The 17,153-nt window shown below is 42.2% G+C and overlaps 1 protein-coding gene across 1 annotated transcript; it reads left to right on the top strand.

Moving 5' to 3' along the window:
- The first annotated feature begins 10,341 nt into the window (after window positions 1-10,341).
- On the top strand, window positions 10,342-13,864 carry LOC135476832 (macrophage migration inhibitory factor homolog). The gene is made up of 3 exons (XM_064756965.1): window positions 10,342-10,557; window positions 12,540-12,715; window positions 13,549-13,864. The coding sequence occupies exons 1-3, from the start codon at window positions 10,450-10,452 to the stop codon at window positions 13,625-13,627; spliced, it is 363 nt and encodes a 120-aa protein (XP_064613035.1). The 5' UTR covers window positions 10,342-10,449; the 3' UTR covers window positions 13,628-13,864.
- Window positions 13,865-17,153: the final 3,289 nt, after the last annotated feature.

Here is a 17,153-nt window from a genome sequence, read left to right as displayed (position 1 = left end):
GATTGTGATATACATATGTATGGTACTTTACCTGATTACTAGAGTCTTTGTTTTTTTCCTGCACAGAAGAATTTTGTGTGTAGCCTATAGGCTTTATGTTCAAACATAGCGCTCAAGTCCTGACACATATTTTTTTTACCTTAGTCAAGAATTTTGGAGGTCAGGTTTATGGGTGGAGGAAACCGAAGTAATTCACCGCCCTTCGCCAAGTACCCGAAAAACCGGCCCCTAGACCTGAACTCGTAGCCGAAATCCAGCGAGAGCTGGATTCGAACAGGAAATGGTCAGGGGCCAGGAATATTCGCAGCAAGCTAAGGTTTTAACCATCTGAAACGTTAAGGCCCCTGACTGTGGATGTGAAAGAAAAAATATATGTCCATTGCCGAAAAAACATGTGAAGAAAGAACATAAGCAGGGGAAACTGAAACAGTGGGTTTGGATCAAAAAAAGATTTGAAGAACTTATTGTGTGGCGTTAATAGTCCAACAGTTGACATTTACAGTCCATAAGTCGATATATGGTTTATCCTGTAATGTCTCGAATTGTCTGCCCCCCCGTCAGGTCCCCAGGGTGAGAAGAATAGGACCTCAGCCCCCTAGGCAAGTTTGTCGTAGAAGGCGACTAACCTAGAGCCCCCCCCTCCCCCCTGTATGCTCGGTCAATATAATAGGCTCGCATCTTCTAGGTTGTGCGAGAGGCAACGGGGAAGTGACCTGTTGGCCGTGGGTCGCGACCCACTTATTCCGCCATCGATCTCATTATTACAGATCCATCACTTGGAAGGTGCATGGCGATCTTTGTGGTAGTGACCATTTTCCTATTACCCTAGAGCATTTCACTTTTAATTCTTTAGAACGTGTAGCTAGGTGGAAATTCGATGAAGCAGATTGGATCGCATTTGAAATGTCCTGCGAGGATGATATCATTCCAGATACTCTCAGTGCAGCAGATGATCCTGTGTTAAATTTAATGAGCTTCCAACATATTAAAATCAGAAGGAGAAAATTAAATTGCTCTTTTCTTCTAAAAATTTAGAAGATTATAATCGTTCTTTTAATATCGATGAAATTAAAATTTGCATTAGAAAAGACCCGCGATACTGCATGTGGTCCTGATAACGTATATTATAAGTTTCTGAACCATTTACCACCTGAGCCACTCGAGACTCTCTTGGACGTGCTTAAGAATATTTGAATGACTGGTAACTTTCCACTCTCGTGGAGGAAGGCGTGTATTATTCCCAAATCGGGTAAGGTTCATACTGATCCGTCTAATTACCGTCCTATATCTCTTACCACCTGTGTCTGTAAGACTATGGAACGGATGATTAATGATAGACTTGTTTGGTTTCTTGAAACCAACAAGTTACTTTGTAATGTACAGTGTGGTTTTCGGCAAGGTCGATCAACTTTAGATCACCTAGTTCGATTCGAAACCTTCACTCGGGATGGTTTCATCAATAATGAACATGTGGTATCGATATTTTTCGACCTTGAAAAGGCCTACGACACCACATGAAAATATGGTATTTTAAAAGACCTCGCTGATATGGGCCTGAAAGGCCAATTACCAATATTTATATCAGAAGTTTTATCTAATCGTCAGTTTAAAGTACAGGTGGGGCCCACTCTCTCCGATGGGTGAACCGCAGGGCAGTATTCTATCACCAACTGTGTTCAGCTTAAAAATAAATAGCTGACCAAAAACCTTAACATCTGGCGCAAAGGGTTCTTTATATGTTGATGACTTCCTTATACGCTACCGAGCTAAAAAATATGAATAATACTGAGCGTCAGATGGAGCTTTGTCCAAATAAAATCGAGAAATGGCCAACACAAAACGGTTTTAGATTTTCGACGTCTAAAACGGTCGGTATGCACTTTTGTAACAAATGGAAATTTCATCTTGACCCTGATCTAAAATTTTGTGGTAAACAGGTCAGAATTGTTGGAGAAACTAAATTTTAAATGGCTGAAATATTGCCGATGTGACGTTAAGCCATAATCATTGATTCATTCATTCGAATTGTCTATAACTGGCTGTGACTATAATTGTCGGATTGCAGAGACAAATAACCCTAGCGCAGCGTAGTGACCCTGACGCCTCCCACCAATGCGGCCGCTGTGAGTTCAAGTCCATCTCATGCTGGCTTCCTCTCTGGCCGTACGTGGGAAGGTCTTCCAGCAACCTGCGGATGGTCATGGGTTTCCCCCGGGCCCTGCCCGGTTTCCACCCACCATAATACTGGCCGCCGTCATATAAGTGAAATATTCTTGAGTACGGCGTAAAACACCAATCAAATAAATAAATAAATAAATAAATAAATAAACAAATAACCCAGGAACCCCTTCATGCATTGCAATGTCATTAGAGGGGTCAGATCCGTTCTCGCAGCGCATAAAGTTAATTGATAACCTTACAGCGCCAGATATTTAGTCATAAAGCATATGCATTTATTTATTTAATTGATTTGTGTTTCACGACATACTGACTTAAAGCCTACGTAGGTCCATGTAAATATGAAATGCATAGGCCTACCTGTATACCGGCATTGTCGGTGAATAAAATGCTTCTATCGCTTGAATGCCAGAGGCAAACTTGCGTGAATGCCATCATATGTGCCGGTGAATACATAGATCTGTTGTTATAGGCATCTAGGTCTTTATCTTTGTTGATGCTGTTCATGTATGTAAATAGCTATCCCTCTGCACGCTGCCGCAGTAATGGTTTGTTGTGCGCGTGCTAAGAACGTGCATAATTCAGTACCAACGGCGTTAATCAAGCGGCGGCCATGTTGGTACTTTCCCAGGACGGTTGTCTTGTTGGTACTCTCCCAGAGCGGCTGTCTTGTTGGTACTCTCCCAGAGCTGCTGCCGTGTTCGTACTTTCCCAGAGCGGCTGTCGTGTTGGCAGTCTCCCAGAGCGGCTGTCGTGTTGGCAGTCTCCCAGAGCGGCTGTCGTATTCGTACTCTCCTAGAGCGGCTGTCGTGTTGGTTCTCTCACAGAGCCATTGTCCTGTTGGCACTCTGCCAGAGGCTATACTAGAGGTAAATGCTCATGAGACGTTCTCACGAGAGGGGTTGTATAGGCTACCGTGAATGTATTGGTGTATATGTATGAATTCCGGGAGTCTACATGAACTGATGAATAAGATCTAATGCCACATACATGTTCCACGAATTCGAATGAATGTGAAAATGAATGAATAATGCCTCATTTATTTACCACGAATTTGAATGAATGAATGAATATGGTCGAACGACGTATATTTGTACCACGAATTCGAATGTCTGCATGTATGATTGACAGCGGAATATTGTTCACTCACAATGTCTCCAATTGCTTGTATATGAAAAGTTATTATTAATATTTCATATATCCACGTAGACTAATATATATACTACAACATACGTGCCGGTTTGAGCCATCAAAATAATAGATACGTTAAAGTCCACAATAGAACGAAAACTTTATCTTTGAGTGTCGGCCTTAATGGAGCAATTAATCACAAGATAATAACGTCCAAAAAGTCCTTATATTTCATGTTTTCCTGCATAAGCTCCATCTACGTATACCCATCACATAGTCAGGGCGTCTTGATATTTGTTATAACGAAATGGTAAGTTGCTAAAATACGGAGAAGACTCTCTCGCCGGATATAGTTTTATGTCTGTGCCAAGCATGTTACCCACAATCCGGGCGAAGGGTGTGCGCTGCCAGGCCTATCAACAGTCACGTCATCTTCACTGTATATAGGCACGCAACCTACATATAACTGACAGACTTGAAGCCATTATTATTTGTTTTTGTAAAATCCAAGCGCCAATTTGCCCCAAAAAAAAAAAAAAAAAAAAAAAGAAAGAAAGAAAAGGAAGGGGAACTGTTTCCAGACACCGTAAAGCCTTTATAGTCTGTTTGTTTTCGTATTCATCGTTGCTTTTATCACTTTAACGAATGTCACACTGTCTCGTTGCATCAGATTGGTTTTCAATGGAACCGCAAATAAAAAAAATATCTTATTAAAAATTTTTTATGATTGTAAAGCCCACCAAACTGACACCAGTTACCTCTTAGTGTGTAACATCTTTGTTTATTGTCGCCACGATATGGCCGAAATATTGCCAATGTGACGGTAAGCCATAATCGTTCATTCATTCTTCGTTCATTGTTATCCGGATTATTTGCACAGTTCCTTACACGCTTTCTGACTGAGTGTGTTACACGTAAACCGAAGTATCCCTATACACAGACACATGTATACGGCAGCATCCCTACACACAGATACATGTATACGGCAGTATCCCAACACACAGATACATCTATACTGCAGTATCCTTACACACAGATACATGTATACGGTAGCATCCCTACACACACACACATGTATACGGCAGTATCCCCACACACAGATACATGTATACGGCAGTATCCCCACACACAGATACATCTAAACTGCAGTATCCTTACACACAGATAAATGTGTACGGCAGTATCCCTAGACACAGATACATGTATACGGCAGTATCCCTAGACACAGATACATGTATACGGCAGTATCCCCACTCAGATTCATGTATACGGCAGTATCCCTACATACAGATACATGTATACTGTAGTATCCCTACACACAGATACATGTATACTGTAGTATCCTTACACACAGACGCACGTATACAGCAGTATCTCTACACACAAATACATGTATACGGCAGTATCCTTAGACACAGATACATGTATACGGCAGTATCCCCACTCAGATACATGTACACGGCAGTATCCCCACACACAGATACATGTATACGACAGTATCCCCACACACAGGTATATCTATACTGCTGTATCCTTACACACAGATAAATGTGTACGGCAGTATCCTTAGACACAGATACATGTATACGGCAGTATCCTTAGACACAGATACATGTATACGGCAGCATCCCTACATACAGATACATGTATACTGTAGTATCCCTACACACAGATACATGTATACTGTAGTATCCTTACACACAGACGCACGTATACGGCAGTATCCCTACACACAAATACATGTATACGGCAGTATCCTTAGACACAGATACATGTATACGGCAGTATCCCCACTCAGATACATGTACACGGCAGTATCCCCACACACAGATACATGTATACGACAGTATCCCCACACACAGGTATATCTATACTGCTGTATCCTTACACACAGATAAATGTGTACGGCAGTATTCTTAGACACAGATACATGTATACGGCAGCATCCCTACATACAGATACATGTATACTGTAGTATCCCTACACACAGATACATGTATACTGTAGTATCCTTACACACAGACGCACGTATACGGCAGTATCCCTACACACAAATACATGATAATTATACAGCATCCCCACACACAGATACATCTATACTGCAGTATCCTTACACACATACATGTATACGGCAGTACCCTTAGACACAGATACATGTATACGGCAGTATCCCTACACACAGATACATGTATACGGCAGTATCCCTACATACAGATACATGTATACTGTAGTATCCTTACACACAGACGCACGTATACAGCAGTATCCCTACACACAAATACATGTATACGGCAGTTTCCTTACACACAGATACATGTATACGGCAGTATCCCCACTCAGATACATGTACACGGCAGTATCCCTACATACAGATACATGTACACGGCAGTATCCCTACATACAGATACATGTATACGGCAGTATCCTTAGACACAGATACATGTATACGGCAGTATCCCCACTCAGATTCATGTATACGGCAGTATCCCTACACACAGATACATGTATACGGCAGTATCCCCACACACAGATACATCTATACGGCAGTATCCTTACACACAGATAAATGTGTACGGCAGTATCCCTACACACACACACATGTATACGGCAGTATCTCTACACACAGACACATGTATACGGCAGTATCCCTACATACAGATACATGTATACGGCTGTATCTCTACACACAGATACATGTATATGACAGTATCCCTACTCAGATACATGTATACAGCCGTATCCCTCCACACAGATACATGTATACTGTAGTATCTCTACACACAGATGCATGTATACTGTAGTATCCTTACACACAGACGCACGTATACAGCAGTATCCCTACACACAAATACGTGTATACGGCAGTATCCTTAGACACAGATACATGTATACGGCAGTATCCCCACTCAGATACATGTACACGGCAGTATCCCTACACACAGATACATGTATACGGCAGTATCCCTACACACAGATACATGTATACTGTAGTATCCCTACACACAGACGCATGTATACGGCAGTATCCCTACACACAGATACATGTATACTGTAGTATCCCTACACACAGACGTATGTATACGGCTGTATCCCTACACACGGATACATGTATACAGCAGTATCCTTATACACAGATTCGTGTGTACAGTACATGTATAATTATCATGTTATCATCGGCTGAAAATTCAATATGCGTGCATATATGCGTATCGCGGAGGAGTTCGTGGTGTATCGTTGACTGCATCAACAAATTTTAAGAATCTAACACTTAGAGGCTTATTATAATTCCATATTATTTTATTTCAATATCGGTGTTTTTTTGTTCTATATATCTTTCACTTTGTCAACTTATCAAGCTTTTTATCATCACAATTAGTCAACTAGTTTTTGACATAGGAAATATTTTTAAACACAGAAATTTCTTTTTGTTTAACAAACACATGTAAAATATTTTTTACGCCGGTGGGAAAACCAAACTGGAAATGTATTTTACATGTGAATTTAAGAACATTACTGAGTTTGTTGAATAATAGTTCTTTGGTGAAATAAATGACTTTCTGTTTAAAAGAATATTTTATATGGAAAATTAATTGACTGATTTTGCTGATAAATTGTTTAATAAGTCATCCAACAGGCAAAATTTTCAGGTAATAATGCTTAAAATTCACTTGAAATTGCACTGCCCCATTTAAAGCCACCGAGGTTTTCTTTCTGCGTATGTAACTTGACGGGGAAAAATGTTTGACATTTAGTAAATTTCGGATCATATTCAATCTACTGATTTCGCGAACACGTGTTCTGCGCATGTTCCCCATGATACGTCAACATATGTACGTGTACCAGTATGTCAAACAATCACGTTACTCGCTTGAAACACGTGTAAATAGTATGCGTTCATTCACGCTAACTCACTGTCCTCACCGAGCAATCTGGGGGAAATCATGATTATTTGGGAAGATTTATTAGCTGACATGGTTTTCAGACGTTGAAAGAGCCACTTTTCAGCAACATCCTCATGTTGACCTACGTCCACAATACAAAAAGCAGAGTTTGTTTGTGGCCAGCATGAGTATGACCTTCTGAAAAAGGTTATAGTTAGTCGTACGGGAACTCGTAGTCTTCTCTTGAAGAGGATATTTTTTGTTACCATTGGCTCATATAGTTTGCTATGGAAACACAATAGGACCAACTGCTTTTTCATTCCAACGGCGCTAGGCTTAGCGCCACCCTTTCCGTATGAAGGTCAAAATCTTGGTGTGGTATCCCTCGCACTCTACTGTGTGTACCAACGAGCCTAACCGACAACATCAATGAAAAGAATATAAGTAGAGTCACACCTTAATATTTATTCATTTATGTTATTGGTGTTTTACGCCGCACTCAATAATTTTTCTCTTTTACAACGGCGGCCAGCGTTATGATGGGAGGGAACGGACAAAAAAAAAAAAAACAAAAACGGAAGAAACCCACGGCCGTACGTGTGAAGGTCTGCCAGCAAGTCTCTCTTTGGACAGAAAGTCAGCATGAGCTGGACCATCCCACAGCAATCGCATTGGTGAGGGACTCCAGGGTCATTGCGCCGTGCTGGCGTGCTAACCCCCTCGTCAACGGAAGCCACGGGGATGGCCACACATTCATAATATCAGCTGACCGGGGAAAGCCACTGATATTATGAGTGAAAGTTGACGGAATTAAAAACAGAGACTATATGTTCCCTTTATACCGATGCGCACCTTTGTGAGGAAACCGGTCACAATGCATTTAGGCACGAAAATACATACCAGCCGTCAACCAGAATGGACATTTCAGGTCAATGATGGTCATGTCAATCCCCAAATCATACCAGCCGTCAACCAGAATGGACATTTCAGGTCAATGATGGTCATGTCAATCCCCAAATCATACCAGCCGTCAACCAGAATGGACATTTCAGGTCAATGATGGTCATGTCCATCCCCAAATCATACCAGCCATCAACCAGAATGGACATTTCAGGTCAATGATGGTCATGTCAATCCCCAAATCATACCAGCCGTCAACCAGAATGGACATTTCAGGTCAATGATGGTAATGTCCATCCCCAAATCATACCAGCCGTCGACCAGAATGGACATTTCAGGTCAATGATGGTCATGTCAATCCTAAATTAACCTTCAACATGAGCCGCCAAACTATGAAAGCATATAAAGTACGAAAATAAGACGGGTTTATACAAAGAGAAGCTGTGAACATTTGTTGGGTGTAATGTCACTGACGTAGGATGAAAATTAAAAGTGGGGTGGTGGTGGGGGTCAACTATCACAGCACATTAGCCGAGGGTCCAAGCCCCGGAAGCTCCGCAACAATAGATTGCCGTATTTGAAATCTCAGCAATTTTGAAGCACCGAGAAATGGGGTCTTAAGAATGCAGAGCCCGGAAAATGATGTGCTGAAAAAAATGACATTTTTGAAAGTCTGTTCAGCACATTGGCACCCGGAGACTCCGCGACCCTAGGGTGCTATGAACATATTCTTGATCAGCCATTCAAAATTGGGCCACATTTAAAATATTAAAAGTGTGTCCAGAGTTGATCAGCAGTGATTCCAAATTTAACACCAGGACTCCGAGTTTAAAAGCTGGGGCCCCAACTTTCACATGACAACCAAAAATGAGCATCCATAGCGATTTTTTTCTCCACATTGATTTCACCGGACTCTATAGCACAGTTTGCAGATCCAGATTATTTTCTTTCAGTATTATAGCTGTTAACATATTAGGGTAAGTATTCATTATCAATTGTGGCTTTAATTTCCACCAGATTTTTACATTTAGGGCAATAATCCAGGAGCTATGGCAGCGTGAAAACAGAGTGGTGGTTAATCACAGTGAAAATCTTGTGGAAAATGAAGCCACAATTGATAATGAACACTTGCCTTAATTGCTGAGTTAACACGTTATTCAATACTGAGAGAAAACAATATAAAATTTTTTCGTGCGTTTATATTTTTGTTCGGTATAGATAGGTAAGAATGATCCATGTAGGCAATCCTTCCTTTAAATTAAAAGTAATGGTTTTTATCTACTTTTTGTTGTTCATTTTAATAGTATAGTAAATGTGGAAAGCTGATATTTTAGAACGAGGCGCTAGAGTTATGCTTTGCAATTTTTTGCAAAAAAAAAGTGGGGGGGGGGCATAAAACTGTCCGAGATTTAACCCAAGAAATCCTATCGCCCTTGTCAGCCAATCAGCTTCGATTCTGTATCCTTTTAAGTGAAAAAAGACAGAGTATCCAGAATCTCCGGTATGTACTCTGCTTCATAATTGCGTCTACTTCTCCGTAACCCGGGTCTAGTGGCTATATATTCACCGTGTTAAATATGATTGTATATATTGAACAGTTGAGACGCTCCGTCATCTTTGTTCAATCTTCACGGTTCACTGCTTCTCCTCGCGTGAATCCGAACTTGTTACTTACTTACTTTTTATGCTCGTTTGTTTCTCTAGTGGTTCGTGCTGAACGGTGTTTTGGAAATTGGTCTTGCCATAACTGACCCGGTGCGTCTATTATGGTCGACGTCTATTGCTCCTGTCCCCAAGTATCACGGGATACAGTTTGTATGGGAAGGGGTGGGGGTAAGTAATTTGTTCCTAGGGACGATGTTCCCCCTATAGTACATTGCAGTTGCTTCAGAATATTTACATTACTAAACAGTAAATTCCAATAAACTTATAAAAGCAAAAATACCTATGATAACAACCGATTATAAGCCAAACTAAATGAAATGCTTAGCACTTATGATATATTCCTTACACAGATATATGTACATTGCGGAGGATTAGCTGTACATGCTCTCTGGTGAGAAAAGTAGCGTAAAAGCTAGCAATACAACTTGTATCCCGCCTCAAGTGATTGTTTTTGGTTTGGAGTTGAACAGGTCTAGCTGCTAAGTATGTGCGCTGCTCATGTTGGCCTTCCATACATGTAGCCTAGCCTCTGAACTGCATTCTTGTCAGCGTCACGTCCACCGACCACAGCTTTATCGGGATAAGCCTGGTGGCATATGTGTAATATCTTATATCTGGGTTACCCTGCTAGTGTATTTATCAGTTTGGACACCCCACTCCTAACAAACACCCTCACTCCGTCAGTCTCTTCATCATGCCGCTGATTGTGATCCATACAAATCTACCCCAGGCTGACATAGGGTCAGAACAGCTGAGAAATGTGTCCACAGGCTCGGCCGAGATATTAGGGGTCGAACCCAAGGTAGGCGTGTATTTGTGTAGAATATGGGGAGAAAGACCCAGGTCATGATCCACTTTATTAAGTATGACGTTCATGAAGACTGTTTACACTGCGGTCCAAGTACATTTAGACCTAGCGCAGTCTTTCATGAGGTTTGTAGTAAGCTTTAGCCCCATGGTTTAATATTATTATATGTTAAATGTGATAAAACATTTCGAGTAATCCTAGACCTATGGCTTCGAATAAATTGCAGTTAACATCACCACATTTTTTGACCTAATTCTGCTTAAGCCATGGTGCTAGGGCGTGTAATTTGTGGGTATTTAGAAGCATTTACAAGAACAGTTAGAATAAAACCCTAACTGAGGTAAACTAACAAGAGGCCGTATTTCACCAGTTACGTGTGAGCATTTCCCAGTTTTCAAACAGTCATGGCTGCTCTGATTTTACTCTTTATGTTTTAAGTCCTACAATATTTTAAAATACGTACGTTTGATATATGTAGCTTTAAAATACCTACGTTTGACATACATGTATGTAAGAAATAGTAGGCTCAGTACTATTAACATCTTTTAGTAAGTTTAGGAAAGTTTTGTGCAGAGTTACATTACCTGTTCAAGTGTTGACTTAGACTGAAAAATCATTATAGCACTTTTTGTACCATTGTCGCCCACCACACTACCGGTATATATACATATACATATAGCACAGAACTTATACTGTGAACTAAATGTTCACTTTTGGCGGGTTATATGGTGTCTGATAGTGACCACCTCTACCGCAATATTAGCGACGCGGTTTTAACAAAATGGACGCAACCAGGAGTTTTAGGATCATAAATACAAAAGTCATAAATTATGTCCAAGTGCACGTAACTAGGCTGCAGATTATATTTGAATCAATTTTGATTGATGGAGATTGTATATTGATGCACGTGCCTCATCGACTTTGCTGTAGTAGACATATGTTTGGAACTTGTAACATTTCTTAGGCGTGTGTATTTCACACAAGTACTAATCTAAATATGTGGAAAGAGTTAGCAAATAAACACGAACCTCTCATCGATCACTCTTTATACCCTATCATACAATCAACTTTCGTTTTAAGAAGCTTTCAAACTTCGGCCTTTATTTATTCATAAGGAGACACTTTGGCGTCCCTGTAGCTTGTTCATAGTGTGCCATGGTTTGTCAATGGCAGGCCTGTAGCTTGTTCGTATTCTTCCAGAAGTGTGTCACTGGCAGGCCTGTAGCTTGTTCGTAATCTGCCAGGAGTGTGTCACTTTTGAGGTTGAAGCTTTCACCTACTCTTTCAGGGGTTTGCCACTGACCAGCTTGCCGTTTTCGGTTAGTTTGCCAGGAGTTTTCCACTCGCGAGCTTATAGCTTTCACCTAATTTTCCAGGAATCTGTCACTGGCAAGCCTGTAGCTTGCCTCTGATCTCCAGAGATTTGTCACTGACAAGCTTGTAGCTTTTGCCTAGTCTGTTAGGAAATTGTCACTGGTGAGCTTATAGCTTTCGCCTAGGCTGCCAGGATTTACAAACCGGTAATTTTCGCCTGGTGTGCCAGGGGTTTGTCACTGACGAGCTCGTAGCTTTTGCCTAGTCTTCCAGGAGTTTGTCACTGGTGAGCCTGTAGGTTTGTGCTAGTCCGCCAGGAGTTTTTCATTGGCCATCCTGTAATTTTCGCCATCTGCGAGGAGTTTGTCACTGCCGATCTTGTCGTTGTCGGATAGGAGTGTATCACTGGCGAGCCTGTAGCTTGCCTCTGGTGTGCCATAGGTTTGCCACTGTGAAATTCCTGATGGTTGATTTGATGTGTATGTAGAATGTTATCCTTCAGTATGTCGATATATCCGCCTTTGGTAGATAAAAGTTAGTGGAACAATAGGGGGAATTCCATGAAGTTTGTTTAAATCCAAGTGATAGGCCACTGAAAGGCTCCTTCTAGTACCAATACACGATATACGATAGCCAATTTGTCTCTCTATATTCTCTACCAGATCGTTCAAGTGGTCATCAATGCCGGATCTCCAATGATGTTTGGGGGAACAGAGGAGCCGACTGCCATGGCCTTTGTCCACTCGGCCGGGGGAAAACTCAAACAGGAAGCCAACGACGAGTTTTCGGCAAAGTTCACAGACTTGATCGTCAAGTCAATCGGCGTACCGAAGGAAAGGTACGAGTGTGTGAGATTCTCTATTTCTAGGTAGATATCAGCATGGAATGACCAATGGGGAACTTTCCCTCAAAGTAACTTGGGATTAAGTTGTACAGTCTACTTTTTATTCCTTTCTGTTCTCTGCCGTTTTGTGAGAAAAGTGGTGACAATACTCGCGCATTCCGCGAGAACAATGATCATTCCACCTTGGACCCGAGTTACCACTGCGCCGGAAAATCTACGCTCGGATAGTTGTGGCCATTGGGCCATACGTAGATACCAACTGATGTACAGTGCCTGAAAGATTGGTGTCTGGTGCATGGCTTTGTTTTTGCCACCATGTAACAAATCTTGGACCACTTTCAATTTTTTTCAATATAAATATACGCCGTTTCAAATATAACTACGTAAGGTAACATAGTTCGCGTAGTAATCTCTTGGTGTCCGTATACGAAGATATTGATTCAAGACAAACTATCTAGGCCTAATGAATGTAGCGTTCGTCTGAGTTAATCCAAACCCATCGATGACAGTGTGATGACTGGTGTTTCTTCAAGCAAATACGAGAACTTCATTTCTGTTAGCCTCACGCAAAGTTTCTTGTAATTATACTCGTGGGGATTGAACTCATTTGCTGCGAAAGGTAAAGTCTTGTATCATATGACTTGTAAAAAAATGTTTCGCAATTTTTCATGGCGTTTATGCATAGGCTCATAAAACACCACTTTCAGAAGCTTGTTAAGTTCACTAAGCCCAGTTCCTCATTTTCCTCCGTCATCTAAATAACTTTCGTGAAACGTTTGTTGCATAAATGTTATTGTATTGTTGTTACTTGTGTGTGTCTGTTGCAGAATCTACATGCTCCTGGACGACGTTCCCCAGTCATCCGCCTGTTACATGGGCTTAACGATAGCCTCGCTGACACACTGACACACCCTAGCATTGGTTTTCTTGACGTTAAGAAAACTCTATATAGCTTGCGCCATCAAACATGAATCTTCATTTTTATTCCGAGAATGCTATATCAACGTGGCAAGCATTTTCATACAACAAATAAGTACATTCACGATATCCACGTTGACAGCACCTCAAGTACCCTATCGTAACTTGACAGCTAGGCCACCTGGTAGTCTAGATCATGACTGTGCCACAAGTACCCTGTCATAACTTGACATGAAGGTCACCTAGTTGTCCAGATCATGACTGTGCCACAAGTACCCTGTCGTAACTTGACAGCTAGGTCATCTGGTAGTCTAGATCATGACTGTGCCACAAGTACCCTGTCGTAACTTGACAGCTAGGCCATCTGGTAGTCTAGATCATGACTGTGCCACAAGTACCCTGTCGTAACTTGACAGCTAGGCCATCTGGTAGTCTAGATCATGACTGTGCCACAAGTAACCTGTCGTAACTTGACAGCTAGGCCATCTGGTAGTCTAGATCATGACTGTGCCACAAGTAACCTGTCGTAACTTGACAGCTAGGCCATCTGGTAGTCTAGATCATGACTGTGCCACAAGTACCCTGTCGTAACTTGACAGCTAGGCCATCTGGTAGTCTAGATCATGACTGTGCCACAAGTACCCTGTCGTAACTTGACATGTAGGTCACCCAGTTGTCCAGATCATGACTGTGCCACAAGCAACCTGTCGTAACTTGACAGCTAGGCCATCTGGTAGTCTAGATCATGACTGTGCCACAAGTACCCTGTCGTAACTTGACATGTAGGTCACCTAGTTGTCCAGATCATGACTGTGCCACAAGCAACCTGTCATAACTTGACATGTAGGTCACCTAGTTGTCCAGATCATGACTGTGCCACAAGTACCCTGTCGTAACTTGACATGTAGGTCACCTAGTTGTCCAGATCATGACTGTGCCACAAGCAACCTGTCGTAACTTGACAGCTAGGCCATCTGGTAGTCTAGATCATGACTGTGCCACAAGTAAGCTGTCGTAACTTGACATGTAGGTCACCTAGTTGTCCAGATCATGACTGTGCCACAATCAACCTGTCGTAACTTGACAGCTAGGCCATCTGGTAGTCTAGATCATGACTGTGCCACAAGTAACCTGTCGTAACTTGATAGCTAGGTCACCTGGTAGTCTAGATCATGACTGTGCTACAAGGATCCTGTCGTAACTTGACATGTAGGTCACCTGGTAGTCTAGATCATGACTGTTCCACAAGTACCTGTGGTAACTTGACATGTAGGTTACCTAGTAGTCCAGATCATGACTGTGTCACATGTGCCCTGTCGTAACTTGACAGGTAGGTCACCTTGTTGTCCAGATCATGACTGTACCACAAGTACCCCGTCGTACATTGAAACTTGGCAAGTCTAGTGATCTGGAAAACCAGACAAAGTGCCTCGACGGTCTCAGTGGTGACAGTGCGACAAGTACGTTCTCGTAACTTGTCAGGTCGAGTCAACTCGTAGTCCATATAAAGTACCTTGGCGGTCTCCACGATGATAGTGCCTCAAGTACGCTGTCGTGACTTGTCGGGTCACGTGGTAGTTCAGATAAAGTTCCGTATATTTATGGTTTCTACGTTGACTGTAGCACAAGTACGCTGTCGTAACTTGTCAGGGCGTATCACCTGGTGGTCCAGATAAAGTACCTCTTCTCCACGATGACTGTGCCTCAAGTATATCACAGGATTACACGGACTTTTATACGTGTTTGGTACATACACAGTTATAGAATGCAATATAATTCTGCATTATACTTACGTTCTTGATAACGCTCCAATATTAGTGACCGAAATATAAATTGATTGGAGCTTTAATACCCGATTAAACATTGTCTAGTTTGATTTGCTGTTTTTTTACTGCTCTTATCTAGGTGACTTCTGACGATCACTTAATATATACAGATTATAAAGTTGAACATATGGGAATACAATTACGTGTTTGAATTATTGTATGTTGTGTTATGTGTTGATAATAGGCTATGATTGTGTCACTAGATTGACAAGGCATACGTAACGTAAGTATAACATACCCGTTATAGTTTCACAGCATGTCTTGGTGAATTTACTTGTCTTTGACGAGCATTATACAAACAGAGTTTAGCTTCTCCAAGGGCACCGTATCTAACTTACGTAAAAAAATATGATTGTAATTGGTTGAAAAATAAGCGCTATATATACCTCTGAGAGTGAAGGAATTTAACTTATATATGTCTGATTTACGTTTGATTGGTGTTGCTCGCCGTACTCATGAATATTTCACCTAAACGACGGCGGACAGCATTATGGTGTGAAACCTGGCACAGGCCGGTGGAAACCCACAACCACTCGCACATTGCTGACAGACCTTACCACGCACGGCCGGTGGGGAAGCCAGCATGAGCTGCATTATAATATAATTTTATTAATGAGTACGAGTGACATCAGAGATAAATACGATTCGACGGCGGCCATTATTATGATGGGAGGAAACCGGGCAGAGGTCGAGGGGAACCCACGACCATCCGCAGGTTGCTGTCAGGCCTTACCACGGCCTGACAGGAGCCAGCATGAGCTGGACGAACTCACAGCGACCGCATTGGTGGGAGGCTCACAGACACGAAGCAGCCTCCACCACCACCCCCGAATCCCTCAACCCCACACCCACATGTGTCATGTCCGGCGTCAGTCTGCTGTAACTGGGTGGGGTGTAATATCCGTAGTCAGTCTGCTGTGACTGAGTGGGGTGTAATGCCCGGCGTCAGTCTACTGTGACTGGGTTGGGTGTAATGTCCGGCGTCAGTCTACTGTAACTGAGTGGGTTGTCATGTCCAGCGTCAGTCTACTGTGACTGGGTGGAGTGTGATGTCCGGCGTCAGCCTACTGTGACTGGGTGGGGTGTAATGTCCGGCGTCAGTCTACTGTGACTGGGTTATGTGTAATGTCCGGCGTCAGTCTACTGTAACTGAGTGGGTTGTCATGTCCAGCGTCAGTCTACTGTGACTGGGTGGAGTGTGATGTCCAGCGTCAGTCTACTGTGACTGGGTGGGGTGTAATGTCCGGCGTCAGTCTACTGTAACTGAGTGGGTTGTCATGTCCGGCGTCAGTCTGCTGTGACTGGGTGGGGTGTAATGTCCGGCGTCAGTCTACTGTGACTGGGTGGAGTGTGATGTCCGGCATCAGTCTACTGTGACTGGGTGAGGTGTAATGTCCGGCGTGAATCTACTGTCACTGTGAGGGTGTCATATTCGGCGTTAGTCTACTGTGACTGGGAAGGGTGTCATTGCTCGTCTCTCGCGGTATCGTGTGTGTCTGCACTTTAACATTTACGACATACTCCAAGTAAATATACAAACAAACAACCCTGTACATAATCGATTAAAATAATTCTATTTTTCTAATATATTTTACTCACAGAACATTCGGTAAATTAGGGAAGCCCATAAGCTTCACGCTTGAAAATAAATTCAGGGGTAAAGATCCCGTCATTACGATAAAAATATT

The sequence above is a fragment of the Liolophura sinensis genome, chromosome 10, assembly GCF_032854445.1.
Source record: "Liolophura sinensis isolate JHLJ2023 chromosome 10, CUHK_Ljap_v2, whole genome shotgun sequence".
In the NCBI taxonomy this organism is placed as follows: domain Eukaryota; kingdom Metazoa; phylum Mollusca; class Polyplacophora; order Chitonida; family Chitonidae; genus Liolophura; species Liolophura sinensis.
This window is presented reverse-complemented; position numbering and strand designations above follow the sequence as displayed.

What these genes read in the sequence shown, in the direction of transcription:
- LOC135476832 (XM_064756965.1), top strand. Translation starts at nt 10,450, where the DNA reads ATGCCGCTGATTGTGATCCATACAAATCTACCCCAGGCTGACATAGGG. An exon ending in TATTAGGGGTCGAACCCAAG is followed by an intron (nt 10,558 to 12,539) that starts GTAGGCGTGTAT and finishes ATTCTCTACCAG; the next exon opens with ATCGTTCAAGTGGTCATCAA. An exon ending in ATCGGCGTACCGAAGGAAAG is followed by an intron (nt 12,716 to 13,548) that starts GTACGAGTGTGT and finishes TGTCTGTTGCAG; the next exon opens with AATCTACATGCTCCTGGACG.